Source organism: Asterias rubens, chromosome 4, assembly GCF_902459465.1.
Source record: "Asterias rubens chromosome 4, eAstRub1.3, whole genome shotgun sequence".
NCBI classification, from domain to species: domain Eukaryota; kingdom Metazoa; phylum Echinodermata; class Asteroidea; order Forcipulatida; family Asteriidae; genus Asterias; species Asterias rubens.
The window spans coordinates 584,526-606,789 of NC_047065.1; the positions used below are offsets into that span (position 1 = coordinate 584,526).

General features: G+C 41.5%; 2 protein-coding genes and 1 non-coding gene across 5 annotated transcripts in view; 1 reads left to right on the plus strand and 2 right to left on the minus strand.

Moving 5' to 3' along the window:
- On the minus strand, positions 1–21,055 carry LOC117289354 (cytochrome P450 10-like). Of its 3 annotated transcripts, none has more exons than XM_033770447.1 (10): positions 20,884–21,055; positions 5,693–6,016; positions 4,523–4,748; positions 3,953–4,143; positions 3,343–3,550; positions 2,755–2,947; positions 2,078–2,244; positions 1,483–1,561; positions 558–761; positions 1–261 (listed from the first exon to the last, which is right to left on the minus strand). In XM_033770447.1, exons 2-10 carry the CDS (start codon positions 6,003–6,005, stop codon positions 151–153), a joined length of 1,692 nt encoding a protein of 563 aa, XP_033626338.1. In that variant the 5' UTR covers positions 6,006–6,016; positions 20,884–21,055; the 3' UTR covers positions 1–150. The 3 variants fall into 3 exon arrangements, with proteins under 3 accessions (XP_033626338.1, XP_033626341.1, XP_033626340.1); XM_033770450.1 differs by lacking the exon at positions 20,884–21,055 and adding an exon at positions 15,291–15,311; XM_033770449.1 differs by lacking the exon at positions 20,884–21,055 and having other exon boundaries at positions 5,693–6,042.
- Positions 6,743–6,815, minus strand: Trnaf-aaa. The gene has a single exon. It is a non-coding gene; the product is annotated as a tRNA-Phe (tRNA).
- LOC117289353 (kinesin-like protein KIF28P) overlaps positions 19,534–22,264 on the plus strand; it is an 80,331-nt gene continuing 77,600 nt past the window's right edge. Inside the window, exon 1 of the mRNA XM_033770440.1 lies at positions 19,534–19,622. The gene's annotated coding sequence lies outside the window, so the exon portion shown is untranslated. The remainder of the gene's footprint in view (positions 19,623–22,264) is intronic.

A 22,264-nucleotide genomic window follows, 5' to 3' on the forward strand; every position in this document is an offset into this window, starting at 1 on the left:
TTTTGATGTACCGTCCCTTTATCGGGTAATAAACTCCAGTTTGGCAATGTCGTGATGATCCCTGAATAGATGTCATGCTCTCGCCCCCAAGTATAGGCGAGCGATCCATAGGTGTTTGCGCATGTCTCATCGATGTCAAAAGTTCACTACTCATGCGCGGTCGACAAAGCTGAGTTCCAGCGGTCGACTGGGGACGTTGGTGAGTCGGAACAGATAGTCCATGTCTTCGTGATGCCACTCCACACGGAATCTCTGGACGAGCTGGGGAAAGCAAAACGATTAAATTGTTATCCATCTTTCTCTTTCCAAGGAATCTCAATCGACCGAGACTTGAAAGACTAAAGCCTAGTTCACACCTCCAAGGAATCTCAATCGACCGAGACTTGAAAGACTAAAGCCTAGTTCACACCTCCTGCTGTTTTAACAGCCATTTTTTCGCAGGAGTTGAGCACAAGGCCACCGTTGCGAATTATTTGTTGCGAATTTGTGACGTCAAAAATTTGTATCGCATTCTTATTGGATTTATTATGAATCAACGTATGCCCTTAATAGCTTACCCTCGCCATTAACAGGTATATTTCTTGCTCGGCTAGCCTCCGTCCGACACACATTCTTGACCCGGTTCCGAACGGTAGCACCAGGAACGGATCGATGTTCTCGCAGTCTTCGTGTCCCCGAATCCAACGTTCCGGCTTGAATTGTTCCGGGTCCTTAAAATACTGGGGCATCCTTCCGGATAGACAGTGTACCCGGACTAACGTCTGCAAAAGCAAAAGCAAACGCAAAATCACACATCTAGTTCAATAAGATGCATAGAACAACCAAACGCAGAAATAGATTTAGCTGCTGCAAACTACTTGCCAATCAAAAGAACCTCTGGTATAAATGCAAACAAAATATTTAGCCTGACATTAAGAACCCTCTAGAAGACGCGTTTTAAAAATGTAAGATATTGTTTGAAAAATGACTCATATGCTACCAAAGCGGTCCTGTAGCATGCACTGCAGTTAGTGGCCTGCAAGTTGCCTGCAAAGGTTGCCTCGTGTGACAAGATCATTTTAGACTCTAAGAGTTGTCTGCACAAGAAGGTTATGCCGCCCTCTTTTGTCAACCGTCGTATCGTGAATAGTTCAACTATATTCAATGGTCCACTATAAGTAGTAACAATAATTAATGTTTTATCTTACACAGGCTGACGTGTGATTTTGAGAAACCTGGAAAAGTTGTCGTCATGCTAAGCTCTTCAACCGTTTCGCAAAAATTAGGTAAATTAATTGTCTGACATGAGTTTTACCTGAAATATTTGTGTTTAAAGGTGTGGGCAAATGCACCCACCATTGTAAGGTGTTTTTCATTTCAATAGACCCCATATTAATTTTCTTTGTTTGACTTGAACACCACAAAGGATTAATAAACATCAACTGCAGGACCCCACAACCCCCGATCCGTGAGCATGGTGTCTAGTGTGGCTTTAATACTTACATTCGCTGGTATTCTGTAACCTCTAATCGAGATGTCATGATTTGATATTCTGCTGGTTCCGTCAACTGGTGGATAAACTCTGTAGGAGGAAAAGTATGGGTCTAGTTTATACTTGTTAATAACACAATAAAAATGCAGAACGGATAATGAGCTGCCTCTGCCGTGTAGCCAAATATTTCAATTGTTTTTAGAATATATTAAACATGATTTGTGGGGATAAACAACATCATTGTTTATTGTCGTCTGAAAGCTTCACTGTTCCATACTCTCTCTGAATTGAAGTCATAGTTTGGAAAACTGTATCTGAAAATTTTTAAAAAGGTGTTACGGTTTAAAAGAGGTTGGTTATCGAGTTTTGTTTTATAAGAATCGATGATTGATGTTTCCCGGTTCCCCCATACAAAGGTAATTCACACTCCGCTATAGCAAAATAGAAAATGGGTTTACAAAAAAACATCACAAAATAGAGTGTTGTTAAAGTTGTGTGTGTGGGTTTTTTCTACATAAAACCACTGAACATAAAAAATAACCAACATTTGATACGCGAATCTTTGTCTGATTTTGTGACGTAAGTAGATCACATGTTCATGCTCACCTCACTGTCTCCTTGACGAATGCCTTTAGGTACGGTATGTTCTGTAGAGCTTCTGCCGTAGCGGGCGTCCCTACCGGAAGCTCTCTAGAGACCTCTTCGTACAGACGTTCTTGTACTTCCGGGTTCTTTGCCAGACAGTAAAGACAGAACGCCAGAAGGTTTGACGTCTAGAGACAAACGGAAGAAAAACAAATTATTTGATAAACTTCAATGCAATCATACTACTAGCCTGAACATCTGACGTCACTCTTCGAGGCTCGTGAAATACACAAGATACCAATCTCGTGCGAGCGTACTTTGACATCATGTCCATTTCACATGGAGGATCGGGGTCAAATTCTACGTACATGTATACATAATATATAAATTACATGCATGTACATGTACATGTACTTTTTGTAATGTTACAAACATTATGAACACTACATGCAGACGACCGAAAATGCAGCTGACAAACGTCATCTCGGACCAATCAAAACACAGAATGAAAGCTTATAGTCACTGCACGTTTATCCAATGAAATCACTGGCACCGTAAAACCAGTGCATGTCCCTGATACAACCTGCGGATAAAGACAGGGAATCAGTCTGTGATACCGCAACCTGACAACAGTTTTTGAAGCTAGTTTTGAGTAGAACAATTTTGATTTATCATAACTGTTTAAAACTGATGCTTACCGTATCTATAGCCGCAAATAGCAAGTCGTTCGTTAGAGTACAGATGTCTTCGAATTCAAAATTGTCCTTTGTAAGTAGATAGTTTATAACCGTGGCCTTCTGATCGCTCCCTTGTGTCTGATTGGCAGTAGGTGATGTGACGTCACGTTCTCTCATGTCGTTTATGTATTGTGTGACGTGTTCCGCTGTTTTACTGTGAAATGAAAGCGTTGACGTCATAATAAGCCAATCACAATGTATGACCTTAGTGAATTGAACTTGACCTTAGGTAGGATTATCCTGCAAGGCTGAGTCTATTCTCGACCTAATTAATTTGTATTTTAGAGGTTATCGAATAGTACTTATCCCTGTCCTGTACTAAACAGTAAAACATTGTCTTCCTCTATATGAATGTAAAACAGATTTTTTTTTTTCCAGAATCGGTGATCACATTTTGGGGTGAAAACAAGAAGAACATTGCGGCAAGACAATGAAATATTTTTGCAGTGTACTAATAATGTGTCACTCTGTCCTAATGACATAAACTGCAAATGTTGGGTTTTTACATCAACAGAACAAACTGACTATTATCATCAGAAACTCACGTACTTATAGATATAGTCTTGTACCGCGGCAAAGTTTGCCCATGCCTTGGTCCTGATACCGTACTTGTAGAGAGGGAAGCCGAAGGTGAGGTTACAGAGACCGGTAAAGAAGTCCATTGTGGATGAGATGAGGTTCGCTGCCTCGGAGTTGGTATCTTCAGCTGTGGGGTTTAGACAACCTATTCTCTTACCCAAGATGACTGAAAAGGAGGCTGTTGATAAAGCAAATATTCATATTTAATGATGATTATGATGATGATTGACAGCATTTGTATGACGCCGTATATATATTTTAAAAACATTCAAAGAATGTTTTTTGCAGGGACATTTCTGTGTCTAGTCTAGGTACAGGCCTGGCCGGTACAGAAGCCTGACAGTAACTTGTTCAACGGTACTTCAATAATGTATGACACTCACACATGCCTTGGATGAGCTCCTGTTTTACGGACCGTTTTCCAATTTGGTCGACTTTGGCTCACAATTGCCTTCAAGTTCATGTCAATTCGTTTGAATATTGAATTGAGCACAAACTTTTACTGTAGTGCCAGTTTGCGGATTATACCCGTTTGTGGATTTAGCACTGCGTAACATTATGAAATGATTCATTAACTTACACTCCAATGCCCATTTGTAGATTTGGCCGAGGTAGTTTGGTACCTCCCCGTTCTGGTCGCGATGTGCTGCCATGAGGTCAATGAAGTCTGTGGCACATTCCTCCATGCTAGGGATCCAAGTGGCTACACTATTTGGTTTCAGCATCACATGTTGAAGCGAGGATCTCCACGTCTTCCACTGCTCTCCTTGCCTGTTCAACAAAGAAAATTCAAACAAATCAAGGAGACGCCATTTTTTTCATAATTCCTGACACAAGAGGGGTGAAACCCTTTGATTACAATCCAATGTATGTATGTATGTGACGTCATCATATAATCCAGATGTTCTCGGCCGAGTGAGGGCTGAAACAACCTTCAAGTCTGAAACTTCCAATCTCGTCACTGCATCCTTCTAGGAATGTACATGTATTGTGGCTGGGATGGGTGTGGCCAAGTCACAAATATGTCCCAATTCGGTAAAGGCATATTCAAGCCGCAAATGTCATAGTGATATTATGATTGGCGTCTATATAGGTTACACTTGATGTGATTGCGCGGAGTATTGAACTACCTAACTACAGCTCCACTTACAGGTTTGCTATTCCGGCATTCTTCTTTCGGATCTTCCTATAGTGTGCCATGGGTTCCATGATAATCCGGCGCGGTGTCTTGCCTTCCATCCGGAACAAATCAGCCACGTCCTTCGGATCGAGAATGTGGACTGCTTCTGCTCCGGCAATGTTCTCTTTATATATCGGACCGTACTGTTTGAACCGGTCTACTATGGCTTCGTGCATCTTCTCTAAGGAGTAGTTTCCTGTGAGTAATTTTTAAGAAGAAAGTTAGCCATTGCAAACTGCTTACCAATCAGAATGATCAAATGGTTATTAATGCAAACAAACAGTTAATGGCCTGACGTTTCGACTTAATAGCAGAGTCTTTCTCGAAGGATTAAATAAATGTAAAAAAAGTGAAAAGTTACGCATATACTTAATATGCCATTGTGCTACTTAAAGATCGCACCGGACGTTTGTTTCATAAGCCGAAGGGTATTTGGCTCATTTTTAAATAGTCATCTACGTGGTCACAATATTGTTTTAGATGCAAACGTTCCACTTTCGGTTAAAGACCTGCTTGAACGAAAATGTCAAGTCGTGAACTTTGCTGAATTCCACTTAAAATGTTTTCGATGAATAAGGAAATCGAGTCATATGATTATAAATAGGTTTCAATTGTGTAAAAAAACAATCATTTTGTATGCCCTTGTCAAGAGCTTTTCTGCTAGATTTGCGAAAAGCCCCGTTACGTAATCACTCTCAAAACGTCATAAGTAGATAAAGCCGCTTTGTTGCTGCGTGGATGTATAACAAAGCAAACTCCCACAAATGACGTCAGCGGCATTGTCCTTTGACGCCCGCTCTCAACGGCAGAAGTGTTTTTAGTTTTTCAAAAAACCTTTAGGTAGGGGCCTGATTTTTTACTCGATAATTACGAAAAGTTCAGAAGTGTACACATATCAAAATTACATTTAAATGGTGAACAAGTGCATTATAAACAAGTAAAAATACCATTTCTGTTGAAAACATTCCGCTCAGGTAGCTGTTTAACAGTTCGGTTGTGATCTTGAAATCGGTTGTGATCTTGAAATCACAAAATAATTCTTGAAGTTCCTTCTTGGCGTGTTAAAAGTTGAATAAGTTGGATTCAAAAGCAAAATGATCAGTCGCAATTTTGAGTATGATTTTTGTATAAATAGCTTACCAAGTTTGGTGTAGTCTAGCAGTGACCCGAGTACGGGTAACCCTCTTGGGCCAGGCATCTCGTCGTATGGTTTGGCCGTGGACAGCGCGTTTGCCCCCGTAGTCCTAAAGCTGGTAGCGTCCACGCGTGAAGCCGGTGGCGTTAGAACGTCAGCAGATGTCCGTATGTCGTGGTTGGCTAGAGGACAGACGCCGGCTTGCGCTGCGTTCACCGGGCACGACGTCGTGGCCATTCGGACAAGATGTACCGGGCGTGACTCGGCTGCAGCCTTAGCGAGCTGTACCATCACGTTGCTCTGGAGTGCCGAGAACATCTTTCAAAGAGCTGTTTCAAAAGATTGGACAAGCAAAATAAAGTTTACAACAACTTGATGAGATGGTGAAGATGATTTGTACTTATGTGATGATTTGTGTTAGTTCTAGAAGAATCGAAATGATATATAGCTATAAAAACCTGCCCCTTACAACAACACATTCCACATCTGGAAGTCCCTCCTCCAAAGAAAAAACACACACAGAACTGACCGAAATCGAAATATGGCAACAGTTTGGCTTTCCTTTGTATCCAATCTGCTCCCAAACTGTGCAGCGTGTTTTATATAAACCCACAGGTATAAAACACATACCCATGGTTCTTCATGGTACTACAGCCGTTACTTTTCGGAATGTACCCCCTCATGGACATTATGCCCTCCGGCAAGGGGACATTATGCCCTCCGGCAAGGGGACATGATGCAGCCAGGGAGCAAGGACCTACATGGACATTATGCCCTCCGGCAAGGGGACATGATGCAGCCAGGGAGCAAGGACCTACAGGTCTTTATGCAGATTGTATTTGGGTGTGATGAAATGAACTGATAGTTGTTTTTGCATGTTTTAAGCCGAGAAATAACTCTAAAGGCAGGAAACTAGTTTGGTAATATTTAATAGATGTTAAATTTGCATCGGGGATAAAGAATATAAATTTTTGGTTTTTACCCATATACACCGATGTGTGTAGCACTGTATACTCAGTACTTTCCCGAGTCATGTGAACAAAATCACAGGCATTTTACTCGGGTGGGATTCGAACCCACGACCTTTGCAATTTTAGAGCAGTGTCATACCAACTAGACCACCGAGATTGCCCGGTAGCTAGAGGCAGTTCGAATCCTATGTTTTAGCAGCGGGTACTGCAAACGATTTAATAGATGTTAAATTTGCATCGGGGATAAAGAATATAAATTTTTGGTTTTTACCCATATACACCGATGTGTGTAGCACTGTATACTCAGTACTTTCCCGAGTCCTGTGAACAAAATCACAGGCATTTTACTCGGGTGGGATTCGAACCCACGACCTTTGCAATTCTAGAGCAGTGTCATACCAACTAGACCACCGAGATTGCCCGGTAGCTAGAGGCAGTTCGAATCCTATGTTTTAGTACTGAGTATGTTTTAGTACTGAGTATACTGAGTAAACAGTGCTACACACATCGGTGTATATGGGTAAAAACCAAAAATTTATATAGTTTGGTAATAGTCAAAAGATAAGTATTCTCACTTGGTGTATCCAATCATTTTTATGCTTTAAAAAAAACTGTGTAAAATTTGGGCTCAGATCATCGAAATTGAAAGAAAATAATGACCGGAAAACACCCCTGTTGCATAGAATGGTGTGCTTTCAGATGCTCGCAAAAGGCTTCATGTCCACGTGATGGCCGACGCTGATAGTTCGCAAAGTAAAAGGAAAACCGTGAAAATTCGAGGCATATTTTTGTGTGAATCATTATTTCTAACCCTATGGATTTTATAAAAAACGGTTCCAAACGCTTTTCATTGACCAACTCGCCCGATCCAAAACAACGTGTCTCTTTTAAGATTAAAATCTCGAATCATTATGGTACGAAAATCCGCCAGTGGTTATGTACATTCTTCGATAGATGGTTGATGAGGTGGTTTCAACGATTCGCCATCTGATCCCATGAAGATGTCCTTCAGACGTCGATGCGCTGCTGGGAGCAAGGACCCTGTCCGATATAAGAATGTCGTTACACCCGTCGACTGATCACCACTTGCGCGGTATAAAACTCAAAATTAAGATTCAGTAAAAGGGGATAGGACCCTAAAACATTCCTCCACGTCCACACGACGACAACAAAGTCCCGTCCAGCAAACCATACGCTACTCGTTAAAATACAAACCCAAGAATTCCAGCGCTCGAGAAGTGACATTGAGCTGAAATTAAGAAGTATAAGAAGTAATATAGATCTATCTGTTGACTTTTTTACGGGTGAATTTAAACTATTTCAAGATCGGCTTGGTGGGGGAGGATTATTTCCCCGCCAGACGTCACCAGAGTAAGAAGCTCTGGTTCGTATTAATTAAATAATGGAATTTGTAACCTGTTCCACGTTGCAAAGTTTCAGACGTCCCTGATTGCGGTGATTCTATGATTGGTGGTATCACATCCATCTCTAAGATGCTGACCATTGCCTTATGACCTCTTACCTTGGTCAAGAGGTCATGTCCAAAGTGAGCCTGCCCGATTGTGCCGTCCTGCGATATACTGAGAGCCTGGGTGCAAGTTGATACAAAGTCACGCCCTAAAGGCTCGTGAACCCATTTAAAATTTGTCCAAAAATGTGTAACTCTGCCGAAGGTGGTTGCCATGGTTCGGTCACAGCTGGGGTGACAATAGGGACATTGGACGGTCAGAATGCAGCGGGTAAAGATTGATCTAGTTCGTGATATGGGACTGTGTTTTGGGGTGTCCTTGTTATTCAAATGTGAAAATATACATGATGGGAATACAATCTAGCAAGGTTTGCGGAGACACCATAATATATGATACGTCATGTACATGTACTATAGATCCCTCTATATTATGAGCTATGGTGGTTCTGAGGTGTGGTTTGAGTTTTAATATTTGCTGAGTTGTGTTGGTTTTGAGTTGTGGTGGTTTTGAATTTGTTGGTTTTGAGTTGTGGTTCAACAGAGTTGTGGAGGTTCTGAGTTACGAAGCTCTAAACTCCCGGTTAATTTTCAGTGACCACCACCGTGACCGTCCAGAGAGACTTAGGTAAACCTCGCCAGATTCTCAACTCAAGTCTCTTTCAATTTATAATGAGAACAGACTAACAACTGGTTTGTGAAGGCAGAATACTTATTACGAATAATTTCAGATGGACAACTTATAGCTTGACCTTAAACAACTATAATTCGAGCGTAAGACTCAGCCTAGCGCAATACAAGGGCGGATGCTGCATTGCAAAAAATAAACGCCGAGTACAAAAAAGGAAAACAACTTCTGTTAAGGTTAGGCTCGATGTCCATTATCAACCCTCAGAATCCCAAACAAGACAAACAAGCAAACTCTCCCAAAGGTCAACCGCCTGAAATTCAAGCAAATCATAAAATAACTCCAATGTCCGTTATTCATTACTACTCCCCCGAGCTAGTAATATTTGGCCACGCCAAAAAAGCATGCACGGTTATTTGTCCACATTACTTCTGGCTCACTAACCCCTCTCCCCTTCTTTTGAGGGACCAAACCGGATATAAACCGCTATTTATAAAATACGAGCTATATTTGTGTTCTTTTCAGATATTTGCCGCCAAACGGGGCCTCTAATCAGCTGCTTTTTGGCAACGATCGGCTTAAGGATTGACACCGCGGCTGGGTGTGATTGAAGCATCCGATATGCCGTCAATTCGTTGATTCTTACGGTTCACGACACGGCGATGTTGTCCACTTGGCCAACGACCCCGTCGGAATGTCAAATTGTGCAGGGTGGAATATTAAGAGAACAAAAGCAATTAAATTGCTTTTTGTTGTCGTAGTCATTGCTTTCACAATCAGCATGAGTTTCATGGCTATCATTTACTATAATCCGTTTTTAATTTCTTCTTCTTTCTTCTCTTTAAAAAAAATTTGTATTCATGACCAACGACGACGAGTGAACCAATTTTTCATCAGAAATGATGTACAATTTCGTCGTGTTTTTCTGTAAATGTCATTATTTCTGGATTACATAATTATGATCATGATGAATTGATTTTGCTTTCTCGAAGCATCCTGCTGGATGGTCCATCAGACAGTTTCGCCCAGCCTTTCCATCTTGCTCAGCAAGGCATAGTGTTCCCGGTGCCGTTCAGTTCCGTGCCTGGTTCTGAATAACTCCCACGTGATAATTGAACTATTTAACTCAAGTTTAAAACTAGAGCACTCCAATATCTCTAACCTCGATCTCAAGATTGCCACAAGATTCCGAAATCGTGCTCAATTAATTTTGTCTTTTGCTCATCGGCGAGAAGCAACATAACACCATCGACAATTTGCGGCATCCACAAACGGAGAAGTAGGTCAGAGAGCTCTCTACTTCAGCCTGGCGATCGTTTATTGGCGCCCCATCACGCCCGCTACATTTAACCGTCACTAATTTCAAATTTCGATACACGGCACGTGAGGCTTCGCTACAAAACAAAGTTGGCGTGTTATACATTGCGGCGCGTTATCGTCGAGATCGCTTCAGTGGATGTCAACGATGCTGCGTTTCATGGAAAATGAAATAAGTTTTTTAAGTAGCTATAGGAGTAGACGTCATTATAGACGTCATATAGTTCAGATTGCCATCTATCACAATCCAGTACACCCTTGCATGAAACAGCGTGAATTGTATCCTAGTAAAGGCAGTGTATACTTCACTCATTTGGAAATATAATGAAGGGAAAATAAAATTATCAAATCAACCAAGAAAACCCAAAGAATAAGACTTGACCACGCCCGGTTACAAATTAGAACAAAATAAGAATGTCGCCCAACTGACGTTTATGTTATCATTACGTGTAAAGGTCGAAGGATTTCTGTGAATGGCAAATGGGGTTTCTAAATCAATGAAGCATCTACATCCTAAGTTTGAATCTTATTTCGATCTTTATTATAGTAAAATGTGATTGTATTTATTACAACTTGCTCGTGGTAATTTTATTCCAAAGAATTTTGTATAAAATAGAATTTAAAAAGGAGGTGATGTTTTAATAGAATTGAGTCTTCGTTTCGACGATCCATTGTCTATTCTTGTTCTTGTTTTGTATTGGTCCAGTTATGGCATCTCACTACAAATTAATTTCGACTTCAGGACGATGCATCCTTACGAACTTTATTTCGCTTCTTACATCTTGGTGATTATTTATAGATTACTTTTTCGTGTGTATTTTCTGTGTGAGTTCATCCCTTTTAATGTATGAGTTTGAAACGATATTTCTGCCAATCATTTTAAAGTTCTTTTCCCAGTACAGTTCCTTGTCTAGTTGTACTTCAGTAGGAGTCTATGACCTCATAACGTCGAATTCTGTCCCTGTTTCGCACAACTTTGGATTTGCCTTTTCAATTCAACTGTCGCTACAATTGACAAACCTTTCACGTTCAGGATAAGCACCTTGCATCCAACTGAGAAGTAAAGTGCACCATCCGCCCATCCCTATTGGACTCAATCCAAGCGGGAAAATCGCCAATTAAACCGACTTAATGAGGCAAGTGAACGAAGCACCAATTTACGATTTTGACACAACAAAAAGTTTGAGCCGTGCGGAAGAAACATTGGCCACTCTGAATGGAAACTATAGAAGAGGTCCAGGGTGTAGGTGGGATTTCTTTGTGGGAATCGCTACGGACTTTAGTGTTAATCCAGCAGTGAGTGACCCACTACTCCAGGGCCGAGCTTTGAACCTCTGCATGCGGTAGGGTTCAACTTAAGGCCAACCGTTGATGTTGAGGTGAACCTTGTTCTCAGGTGGGAAGTACTTTTTGTGTCGTGCACAAGGCACAGGTCAGCCCCATCCCGGGCCGTCTGACGGGCGAACTGTAACCGGAAGTTTTTGTTTCTTTGGATGTATTTTTTGGTATATCAGGTGTTTGTTGTGTCAATGTTACATTTAACAGCGATGTCACAGTGTTAGGTTGAGAGTCACTTTTTGTAATGTTGAGGAAATCGTATACATGGAAGAATTAGAAAGGCACTGCGTGAGACCAGAATTCATACTTTATAACCCTGCTGGTCGGCACTTTTTGATACACGATGAAAAATGTAGCAGGACTCAAATTGATATCAGGTAATAAATACCTTAGTCCACACATATAACAAGTCCAAAGTAAGTGGATTTAAATGGCATGAGTGTTACTAAACACTGTTGGTCCAGTAGAGGGTGCTTTGTGCTATCTTCCTTTGTTGTTTGTGATGGGTGATTTTAGCCTTTTATTTTGAATGTACATGTATATTGTATTGCCCACTAAGAACTGAACTTGGTGATAGCAGAAGAATCATTATGTAAATATCAGAGGTTCCGTCACTCACTTAATCCCTGTGATAAAGCAAGCTTGAAAAATTATCGAAATATGAAACAAAGTTCCCGATAATTGACTTTGACTTTTCCAAATAGTTTGTCATTGAATGGAGAAACGTTAGCTTCAGCTTCTACGAGATAAATTATCCAAGTAGCGACCCGTGCCCAAATATCAACAAAAGTTAAAACTTAATCAAAATGTCCCCACTCTGGCATACTTTCCCCTGACAGGGAACTGAGCGAGATTTTGGAGAGCTGTTCCCCATATGTGAATGGTGACATTTATCATCCGACTGACCTATTTTCAACGACAAGAGCAGAGAGCTTGCGGCCCAATCCATAATCCGTTCATTCATGCACAAAATAAATTACCGTACAATGCCAACCCACTCGCCCCTTCCCGAGCTCTAATTACATCAGGTATTAAGAGCAAAATCAACACAAATCAAGTATTCCAACCTCAACACCCCCCACCCCTCCCGTCAATTTGTTATCCTTTTGCTGAACTTGTTTGGCTTTAAGAAAGTTTCATAATAAAGTCGACACACCACTCTGTGATCAATGGATACATGCTGGATGTGAAGAGGCGCAATATGTTTTGGGGTTCAAAACGTCCATTCGAGTTGTTTACAATTTCGAATCCCTCCTCCTTTTCAAGAGTTGGCGTGCCTTTTGCAAATATACACATCCCTGTACGTTTGTGAACTACCATTAAGATGCATTTTCTAGCTTAGTTCCAAGTGTGTAGTTAGGAGGATGACCAAGAAGGAGAAAGGGTTAAAATAATGAACTTTCCGAGGAATTAATGGCCGACCACGTTTGACGAATCGGAAGAGTCGGTGTTTGATTGTAAAATAGTCATGGGAAATTCCTGGCAGTGAAGAATGTGCGTTTACTACGGAATGGCCTTTAAAGCTTGGCTGCGAAACCCGCGTGACCTAAATACAAGCTGCAAACACACGCAGTATTGATTCGCTACTTGACAGTCTGCTTGACACACATTCATTATTCAACAGCATGGAGGAGATAAGGAGGGAACCAAATATATATCCAAAGCTCTCAATATTATAATATAGCCATGAAAAGAACTCTGGTTGCCGCTTATGCGAGGCCTGGGTTCGCGTGGGTAGGTTGCCAACGAGCCCAATGTAGCCTGGGGGTTTAGAGATCCCGGCCACCCCTTTGATGTCGTGTGGAGAACACGGTGAACCAAGAGTTCATCGACTCTTTAAACCCGACCATATCAAACACTGATGATGCACACCTAGAAGTCAATCGCTGACAATGCATTTTGGAGTAGGGTTTAATTCTACCATGGTTCTACTTAACAACGAATTAAGCATTTTGTGACTGGAATAGAGAGTGGGTGTTAAGTGGGTGTTAGGTTGGGACTATATTCTGTAATTGGATCACCCAAAAGTGACGAAGTCAGGAGAACCTCAAACAATAATTGTACAAACTTACGTTTAAGTCCATCACAATATTTCTATAAAGATCATTGCATTTAGCTTAGCAAAAACTTGCCGGGAACCAGTTGCACTCACTGCACATGAAATGGCACTTTGGCTGATAAACCGTGTCTCGGCTATAATAAGCAGATTGTGACTGAGCTCATTGTTTCTTTGTTTTAAAATCGCACTCCTGTTCAGAGGGAAGCATTAATGGAGCAGGGTTTCAAACCCATCAACATCAGCTCCAGCCAATCGTCAGATAAAAACTAACTCTGACCATGGAGGTAGAAACTCCATGCTCTGACCATCATGTGTGATTGTGAACAACAACAACGTCTCTTTGCACTCTTGCGTTCATCATACTTTCCAGAGAGCTCCCCCCCCCCCCCCCCCTGGCCGAGGCTCTCCTTGAAAGGTCGAGTCAACCTCGCTGTTTTGGGAAGGAACAATCGATAGAGTTCGTGTACTTCTGGTGTATAGGAGGATGTTCGATTGCTTGTTAAGTGAATATCTAGCACCTCGTCACTATGACGGCACGGGAGCACGCTTCGTGAACAATCTTAGAGACACTGAAAATAAGAAGAGGAGTGAGGACCCGGGGCAAGGGTTTGAGAACCGTCAAGCAGAAAACATCGTCTCGCAATATTTCTTATTAATGCAGTGATGTAGCCAACCAAACCATACGGTTGGTTTATGCTGAGGATGAACTGTTCATGGGTGAGCAGATTCGTGTGCTTTGCTTTGAGAAGTTGCATGAAATCGCCTTATGGTGTTTTTGCCCTCCCTGGTAAATGTCAAACTGACGGTATATTATGCTGTGTTTATGCTGTAGTAATACAAACATAAGCATTTAATATAATATAGCATCTTACAATCGTCCATTGTCGACAATGGTGTAATATTTGGATAGAACTCAGCTTCAACAATAGTAACCCATATACTAAAAAAACAAAAAAACAAAAACAACACTAATACAAATGAAGAAGGGGTGATCATGAAACTATTCCTTCCCTATTTCTATTCTAAATTAAAACTTACCCGGTTGATAATTTCCTGTTTGATTATTAATGATCGCTTTGAACGGATGTGACTTACCGGGCCCGGGGAGTGATTCGTCCCCATCCATCAACCGAACTGTCCCTTACCCAAAGAAGACAAACCCAACGATGAAGACAACGAGACCCTCTGCAGCGCGTTTGAGCGATGATATCCCTGATTTGACTGACAAACCATTAATCTGAAGTCACGCTCTATTCACATCAATACTAAGGGGGGGGGGGTAGGGACGCAACGTCACAATTAGTTTAAAAAATTACTACTTTGAATTGGAATTCGAGGGGAAGTCCTCACACTAGAAAAGTTCATCCTACCCATTGTTGATGTATTGACCCAGTATGTTCCATGTTATGACTTCACAAAGTGGCTCATGAACTGTTGTCCCCCCGCTCCCCACCCCTCCGCCCAAACTTAAAAGCTGATTTGTATGCACTTCATACAGACCCAATGGGCCAACCTTTCTTTTTGCAATCTCATTGCAGTATATTAAACGGTTTCATTTCACATTTTTATTTGGCCATGTGTTTTGTTAGTACTCGATTATAAACCCAATTATAAAGCAAAGTCCCCGTGCGCAAGAATGACTTAAAGAAACCGGAAAACCAATACATTATGCCCATAGTTCCAGCAGCTTGGCCCAGATTTCGGGAAGATACTAAAGCCTCCCACTGGACCCGGCCCAGGTCGCGGTTTAGTCCCACTACGTGCCCGGGGTTGAATTCACTCCGTCACCAAGCGGTGAATGACATGTATGCAATTAGGTGCTTACATAATACATCAGTGGTGAGTGGGGCGGGCCCTGTTCAGTGCAGTTGAACAGGCGTGGTACAAGTACATGTTCAACTGGGAACCTTCGACAAAAGCAAATCCTAACCCCGTTTCCTTTAAAGTATTATTTCAGTTCCCGAACCCACATGGTAAACTAATGAACCGCGACAAAGTTGGCCCAAGTCGATTCCCGTACTTGGTAGTGAACCTATACAAAGGTACACCACAATTCTCAATGCGGAACCAGTTCGCTATATACAGCGTTATTTTTCCTAAACTGGATTGGAATGATTTGCCAAAAGGCCTGTCAGGTCGATTTGAAAACACGACCGGGGGATTTGTAACAAAGGGCCCATGTACTGTCGAGGTCAGGGCACGCCTCCCCATGCCGTGGGACCAAACTTAGTTTTTGTTGGTGTGTATGGCATGCATTTTACTGCACAGTTCCTTTCCCCTTTGTCAACCTTTTGATTGTTATATAGATTTATAATTTGTTTATAATTTTAGCCGGTGATGACGTCCACTGAGCAGTATCGTTCACAATTTCAGTTGATATATGACAAGACAATTTTGATTCGTGGGGTATATTTTAGAAAGTTTGCATGAAGTTTTATAAAGGGGTCAGTTAATAGAGATTGGAACTGGGATAAACATATCATCAAGCGATAACATTCCACTGTATTGGGTGACAGGTTTGATTTTGCGAGGGAGTGGCATTCTGAATGGGTTTACAGACAGGGCTTAGGGTTGAACTGGTACCTGATGGCTACCGGCTGAAAGCTAAACATCTCAGGGGACGACATGAAGTTTGCTTAAAGTTAAAGAGGCTGCTTTGGTTTGGGGGAATGAAACAGTATATATTTTTGTTCTCAATTAAGTTTTCACTTATCAAAGTAGAATTCCACTTAGCCATTGTACGTATCTTTAAAGTAAAAAACTGTGAATTATTTGTTTTGTATTTTGATAGTCATATCTTTCTTGCTTTGCACTGCATGAAATAAAATCAGTTTGTGTTTACGAAACCCCAACAAGATCTGATGAAAATATTTCCTCGGACATTCGGCCAGTTGCTGTTTTTACTAAGTAAGTTTTTATGCCAACTGTATTGTCAGTGGAACTGTGAAATATATTTAAAGAAAATTGATTTATGCCAGTCTCCCTAGTAATGGAGTTATATCTCGCGCATCTACACTGTGCGAATAACAGATAGCTAGCGGCCCTATACTAAATCGCATCCAGGTTGAGAATCGTGTTAAGTATGCGCATCTGTGGGTTCCCATCTTCCTATACACCCACACTCCCATGCGCTCTCCTCGAGACTATTTTTAGACGGAGGGGTGACCAAGTCAAAGCCGGGTACCCGTTTATCGAGGCGAACAGGTCCATCTCATAGGGTCTTTGCACTTTTTGTGAGCTATGGAAAATATGCCACGGGTCTGTTCGAGAAGACAGGAGAATAAAGAAAGGGACTAAAAATCGGCCATCACGCAGCGATGTTGGCAAGGCGAGTGCTATGTCATGCAGGGCTCACTGTGGAGTTCACCCGCTGGCCCTGTTAATGCGCCGTTCGTGGATGCATGTATTTCCCTTAGACCTGTTCTCTGCCGGTCAGCGAAGCATGGCGGTCCTTCCTTATACTGTTAACTATCTCATGGTGAGATCCTAAATTGAATTGAGGAGACTGAGGTTGCCAATAGAACACAAAAGCTCCGTAAAGAAGGTTTTAAAAGGATCTGTTTTCCCGTCCAAAACGTGTCAACGAGATACGTCCAAAGTTCACAAGAAGGTCCTTGCGTCATAGGTTTTGTGCCCTCATGAGCATAGCCACAATAGTCGGGCGCTTAAAGGAACCACTACACATCATCGGATAGCTCCCTCCAGTAGCACACGTAAATTCCCAGCCGTCCAGGTACCATCTGCAAAGTGCGTGACGTTGTCCTTTTAGATTACCCGTGACCGAATTCTGGTTGCAGTGATGATGGAACTATGTCAGCAGAGAACTGCAAAGATAGAACACATGGCAACAGAAACCAACAGCCGTAGGTTTCCCCTTAAACACTGAAGGAAACACTGCAAGAACTCCTTGTAGCCGATAGATTCTGGAAACAATGTCAAGTGGTCCTTCGTCAGGGTAGATCTCATTGAGGAACGTGAAGAGATCAAGTGCTGCTCGTTCAATTTCCGCAGTGTATATTATAGCTTTCTCATCGCAGTGACACGCTTGAAGCCGAAAGTTCAAAGCACAACTGCGTTTATTTTGGTTAAAGCCATTGGACCCTTTCGGTAAACAGTATTGTCCAAGGCCCACACTTCGTGTATCACAACTTCTATATCAAATAACAAACCTGTGAAAATTTGGGCTTAATCGGTCGTCGGAGTCAGGAGAAAATAACGGGAAAACCCACCCTTGTATCCGCGCGTTTCGCCGTGTCATGACATGTGTTTAAAATAAATCCGTAATTCTCGCTAATGAGAATTGATATTGTTTTACTGTTTTCTCAAAAAGTAAAGCATTTCATGGAATAATATTTCGTGAGATGTATTTCACCACTACCTTCTGTAAACCCTGTAAGTTATTTGTAAATCTGTGAACTTTTTGTTTTTTTCTGTACCGAAAGGGTCCAATGGCTTTAAGGAAAGTAGCATTATGTTGAATGTGGCATTTTGTCTGTACCACGTGTCTTTGGTAGAATTTATTTTATAAAACACATTTTCGGATAATTGCTACCAAAGTTTCCTTGCAGTGCATTTATTAAGTTTGCCATCGAACAAATGCAAAGGGGAATAAATTAAGAAGAAGAATAAGTAACCTGAGCACAGTTAGCTAATCGGGGTAATACATTCTGTGTTCATGATGCGAATTGAGTAAAACTGTAACAAATTGCCTGTCCGTGTCATTTTGCTGTTTTTTCAGCAGCGCACACTGCAGAGTAACGATGGGTACTAAACCAACGCCCAACGGCATTCACAACGGGTCGCGAACTCCAAGCTTCAGAGGATTACACTTGAGCCTTTTGTATGTAGGTCAAATAACGCGAGCCTTCATCGATCCAGGCGGGACCAATTCGCTCCAGCATCCGTTACCGTTCAATCTTGGGCGTTGGATTGGCTCTGGGTGGATGAAGTGAAAGGGCTTTTGTTGGTCGAATCGCCTTTTCTGACTAAAGAGAAGGGCGTGTGCCAAAGGAAAGTGACTGGTTGGAACAGGCGATGAGAAAGGCCCAACCGAAACAGTTCCCTGTATACAAATTTCTGAGAACCGGCTTGAAATCTTTCTTTTAATAATTAATGAGCTTTCAGATCTAAGCTTAAAGGTTTCTGTTGTAATTGCAATAGAGGACTTCCAACTCACAGTCAATCAAGTCGGTCTATAACGATAGAAATGTCTTTTCACATCAGGTTCTCGCGACACGGTGTTTCAGTTAACCCAACTCAACTTACTGAACACAGTTGAATTGCCTCGTCAAACTTTCCCTGCTGCGTACACCGAATGTACGCACGCAATCTTATTACATAGTTCCACAATAAGTTACCGTTATGTAAACACGGATATTGCTATTAAAGTAAATTACGAATACCCGATCAATGCGGATATCTACTCTGTTATATCATGGTTATACCCTCCATGGCCAACAGTTAGAGTCTACTCCTGAAGACGACCAGAGCAGTGACGCTTTTATCGCAAACCCCTCGCAGTTCTAATCTTCCACCTTTCAAAGTCTAGAATCCTACTAAGGCCAAGTCCAAGAACATGCTTTATAAATTCCTCCACTTTGCCAACTTGTCTATATCCACTCGTTCATTGCGACCACAATAATTGGTTTTGAAAACTTGCATGTTCAAGCGGGCCGCGTTAGCGAACAGTGACCGCTACTCCATGACCTTCTGACTGACCGTTGCGGCCACCATACACCGTCACAACCGCGAGGCCCAGCTTGTTGCAAACGTCAGCGAATCGAACTTTATGTAAACGTCACTTTAGTAAACGTCACTTGAGTGTCCAGGTAAATCTTAAGCGACAGAACGGCTATTGGAGTAACGTATATCGCAATTTGTTATCCAATGCGCATAGTGCATAAAATTGTGATCATTGATTACAGTCACCGGATTTTCAAAAGTGAACTGTCGAGAATGTTTCCTCTATAAAGCACGGTAATTTGGTTTGGTTAATTTATTAATTTATTATAAGTTTCCGATGTCATTATCTCATTGCTTGTTTTCCTTTGTTGTAGTCAATGCAACAAACCAATCCGAAACATCAACGAAAGCGATCTCGATCCATGATGTTGTCATTGTCAGTGCACTTTGGGTGCAGGGGAATACTGCGACTTTGGTAAGTGTATTTCCTTGTTATACTAGATAGTCCATCCCTAATGCTAGTCCAATTAGACAGTGCGCATAACAACTTCCAAAAACCGTTACCCATTAGCAACAGTGAGTACTGTCACCAGAAATCTGCTCTCTGGCATAATAGACACTCATTTGCACGGAGCAAACACGGAGCAAACAAGGGGCATGCACACACTGCGTCGTTAAAACACAATATATAAGCCACAATGACATTCCCTCCAACGGTAAAATACTCCAATAACTGTTTGTTTTCCAGAGAAAATTAATTCGTATTGTCTATGGTTTTCCATAAACCCACCGCACGGCCAATCCGTATGGGTAGTACAATGACCTAACGAAAGATACCCGATTTGATTGTCCCAAACGGTAAATGCCTGACGTTGAAACAATGCAGTTACGCCACAGAGAAAGGGTTACGCCAATTAGAACCCCACAATATTAACAGAACGCAAAGCCACTGCTTTCTTTCAACACGGAATACAACGTGTAGGATCTAGTTGGTAACGGATGATTTATTTTAACCCACTGCTGTGGTAAACGTTTTACGGTTTTAATCTTTTTATAAAGCGATTAGTATAACATTATTATCTATAAGTGTGTTTTCAAATCGATGTTTACTAATACTACAAAGAGCAAAAAACATTCAGGTTACATTCAGGTTGAGTGCACTCTATAGCATAGCTTAGCTAGAAAAGCACGATCCAGTGAGAACACTTTAGCAGTATACACATATCAATACTGATGTTAAATGGCTAGATGTTGGTTCGAAGAGCATTATGTCTTCTTAAAGACAGAGTTTTTGGAACGCTTCTCCGATTCAAACTTTAGGTCATACAAATTGATATCTTTTTATAACCATATAAATTCGAAGCGTTCTCAAAATGCTTAATTACTATCGAAAGCAGCTGTAGGCTTCTAAGTGTGTATTGCCATTAAAATTAAGAGTGCTTACCAAACGTACTATGTATTCCCGTTATCGTCAGTTCCGGAATTGTTTTGCGTAAACGGTTGATTCTTTGTTGGGTTTTACACAGTATTTTATGTAAGAAGTCTCAAAATAGTTAATTATCTACACACGTATCTTTTTAAATGATCTTAATGATGGCAGAGTGAAATAAACTCCCTCCGGAATTGTTCGTTGCATCCATAAAATTGTATCAACATTTTTTCCCAGAATTTTTACACAGTCAGTTGTAAACTTAAAGCCATCAAGCTCACAATTTCTACAAAAAGACATGGCTTACCTTTTTCCTCTCTGACGACGTTCCGAAAAACTACAACCTCAGTTTTGGTACAATATGTTCTCCTAGTGTAGCTGCATGTACAGGAAGACGTACCCGTCGCTAAACCCAGAATCCCCTTCAGGCAAAAACCCACAAGCTCTAAAAGTAGGGTTGAATATTAAACACAGCATGCGTGCACACACATACACGGTAGCAGCTCACCCTGGCTTCTGTGTATGAAGAGTGACCGTACGCGGCGTAGGTACCGCGGTATTTATACTCAAACTCTAGGTATCAATCACTGTTCCGACCACTGTTCCCCTGACCCACGGGTTGAGTGGCAAACAACGAAGTGGATGGATGAGTGGCAAGCACAGGTCACACTCACAGTGACCTCAACTGCCTCTATGCTTACTGTATTCAAAGCTTGACGTGAGCTTTGGTTGTACAGGCAGGCACGTGCTTCGCCTAGCGCCAGTATAGTACGTGTAATACCGTAGTGCGTACTACGCAACCGAAAAGCACACACCGCACAAAGTCGTGAGGTCGTTGACCGTTCACACAACAACATGAAAAACGATGGATGAGGTTTCCGCGCCTTTTGTGGATGATCAATGCCCTTGTCCTTAGCTTTGGTTATTGATTAATTATTACAGGCAACTGAAAGCTATAGAGTACATGATCATAATCCATCTTTGTTACAAAGCTATAGTCCCGTGTTTGTGGCCATTCAATCACGTTAATCTGCTACATGTGGCTTTGGTTTTGGGGCTGGATCGAAGTGGTGCACCGTGAACTTTACCAAGAGAGAATCTCCAGAAATGCAGTAACCTTCAGAATGCTGTTACGAGGGTCAGCTTAGATCGATCAGCTCCACCACTTGTAATGTTTCCCTTCCAACAGTTTTCAATGATAACATAATCACTTCTTACGTGCTTATTGTTTACATTCATATTAGCCGACGTGACTCAAATCTTTATCGCCAAATTCTAGGCTATGCTTTACTTGTTCTATTTCGGGAATTTGACCGAAAAAGGGTGCAACTGGTGTGCATCGTGTTTCACATAAACTAACTGTGAGTGACGTCGACCAATATTGTGGAGAAGTTCAATTTACGTTTTCAAATTCAACGGAAGGGAAAACAAACTACTCACGACGAAATCTGAACAATATTGGCTGCCTTTTTTGAAAGAACCCCAACCCAATACTTGAAACAATTCGAATGGACTCACTTTTCCCTGTAATTTATTTGTTTCCCAATACATCATCTTAAAGTACCATTTATAAAGGAAATTGACATTTATTTTTGTTCAAACGAACAACCTCACTCAGGACTGTCTTTCTAGATGAGTGTTTGTGAACGGGGGATCATCAGTTTAAACTGAGTCATTTTTATCTTGAC

Bases quoted from the DNA above. Each gene is read 5' to 3' on its own strand.
- LOC117289354 (XM_033770447.1), bottom strand. From the start codon at position 6,005: ATGTTCTCGGCACTCCAGAGCAACGTGATGGTACAGCTCGCTAAGGCT. The intron at 4,144-4,522 runs GTAAGTGGAGCT...TTTGTTGAACAG, and splicing joins AATGCCGGAATAGCAAACCT to GCAAGGAGAGCAGTGGAAGA. The intron at 3,551-3,952 runs GTAAGTTAATGA...CTTTATCAACAG, and splicing joins CTACAAATGGGCATTGGAGT to CCTCCTTTTCAGTCATCTTG.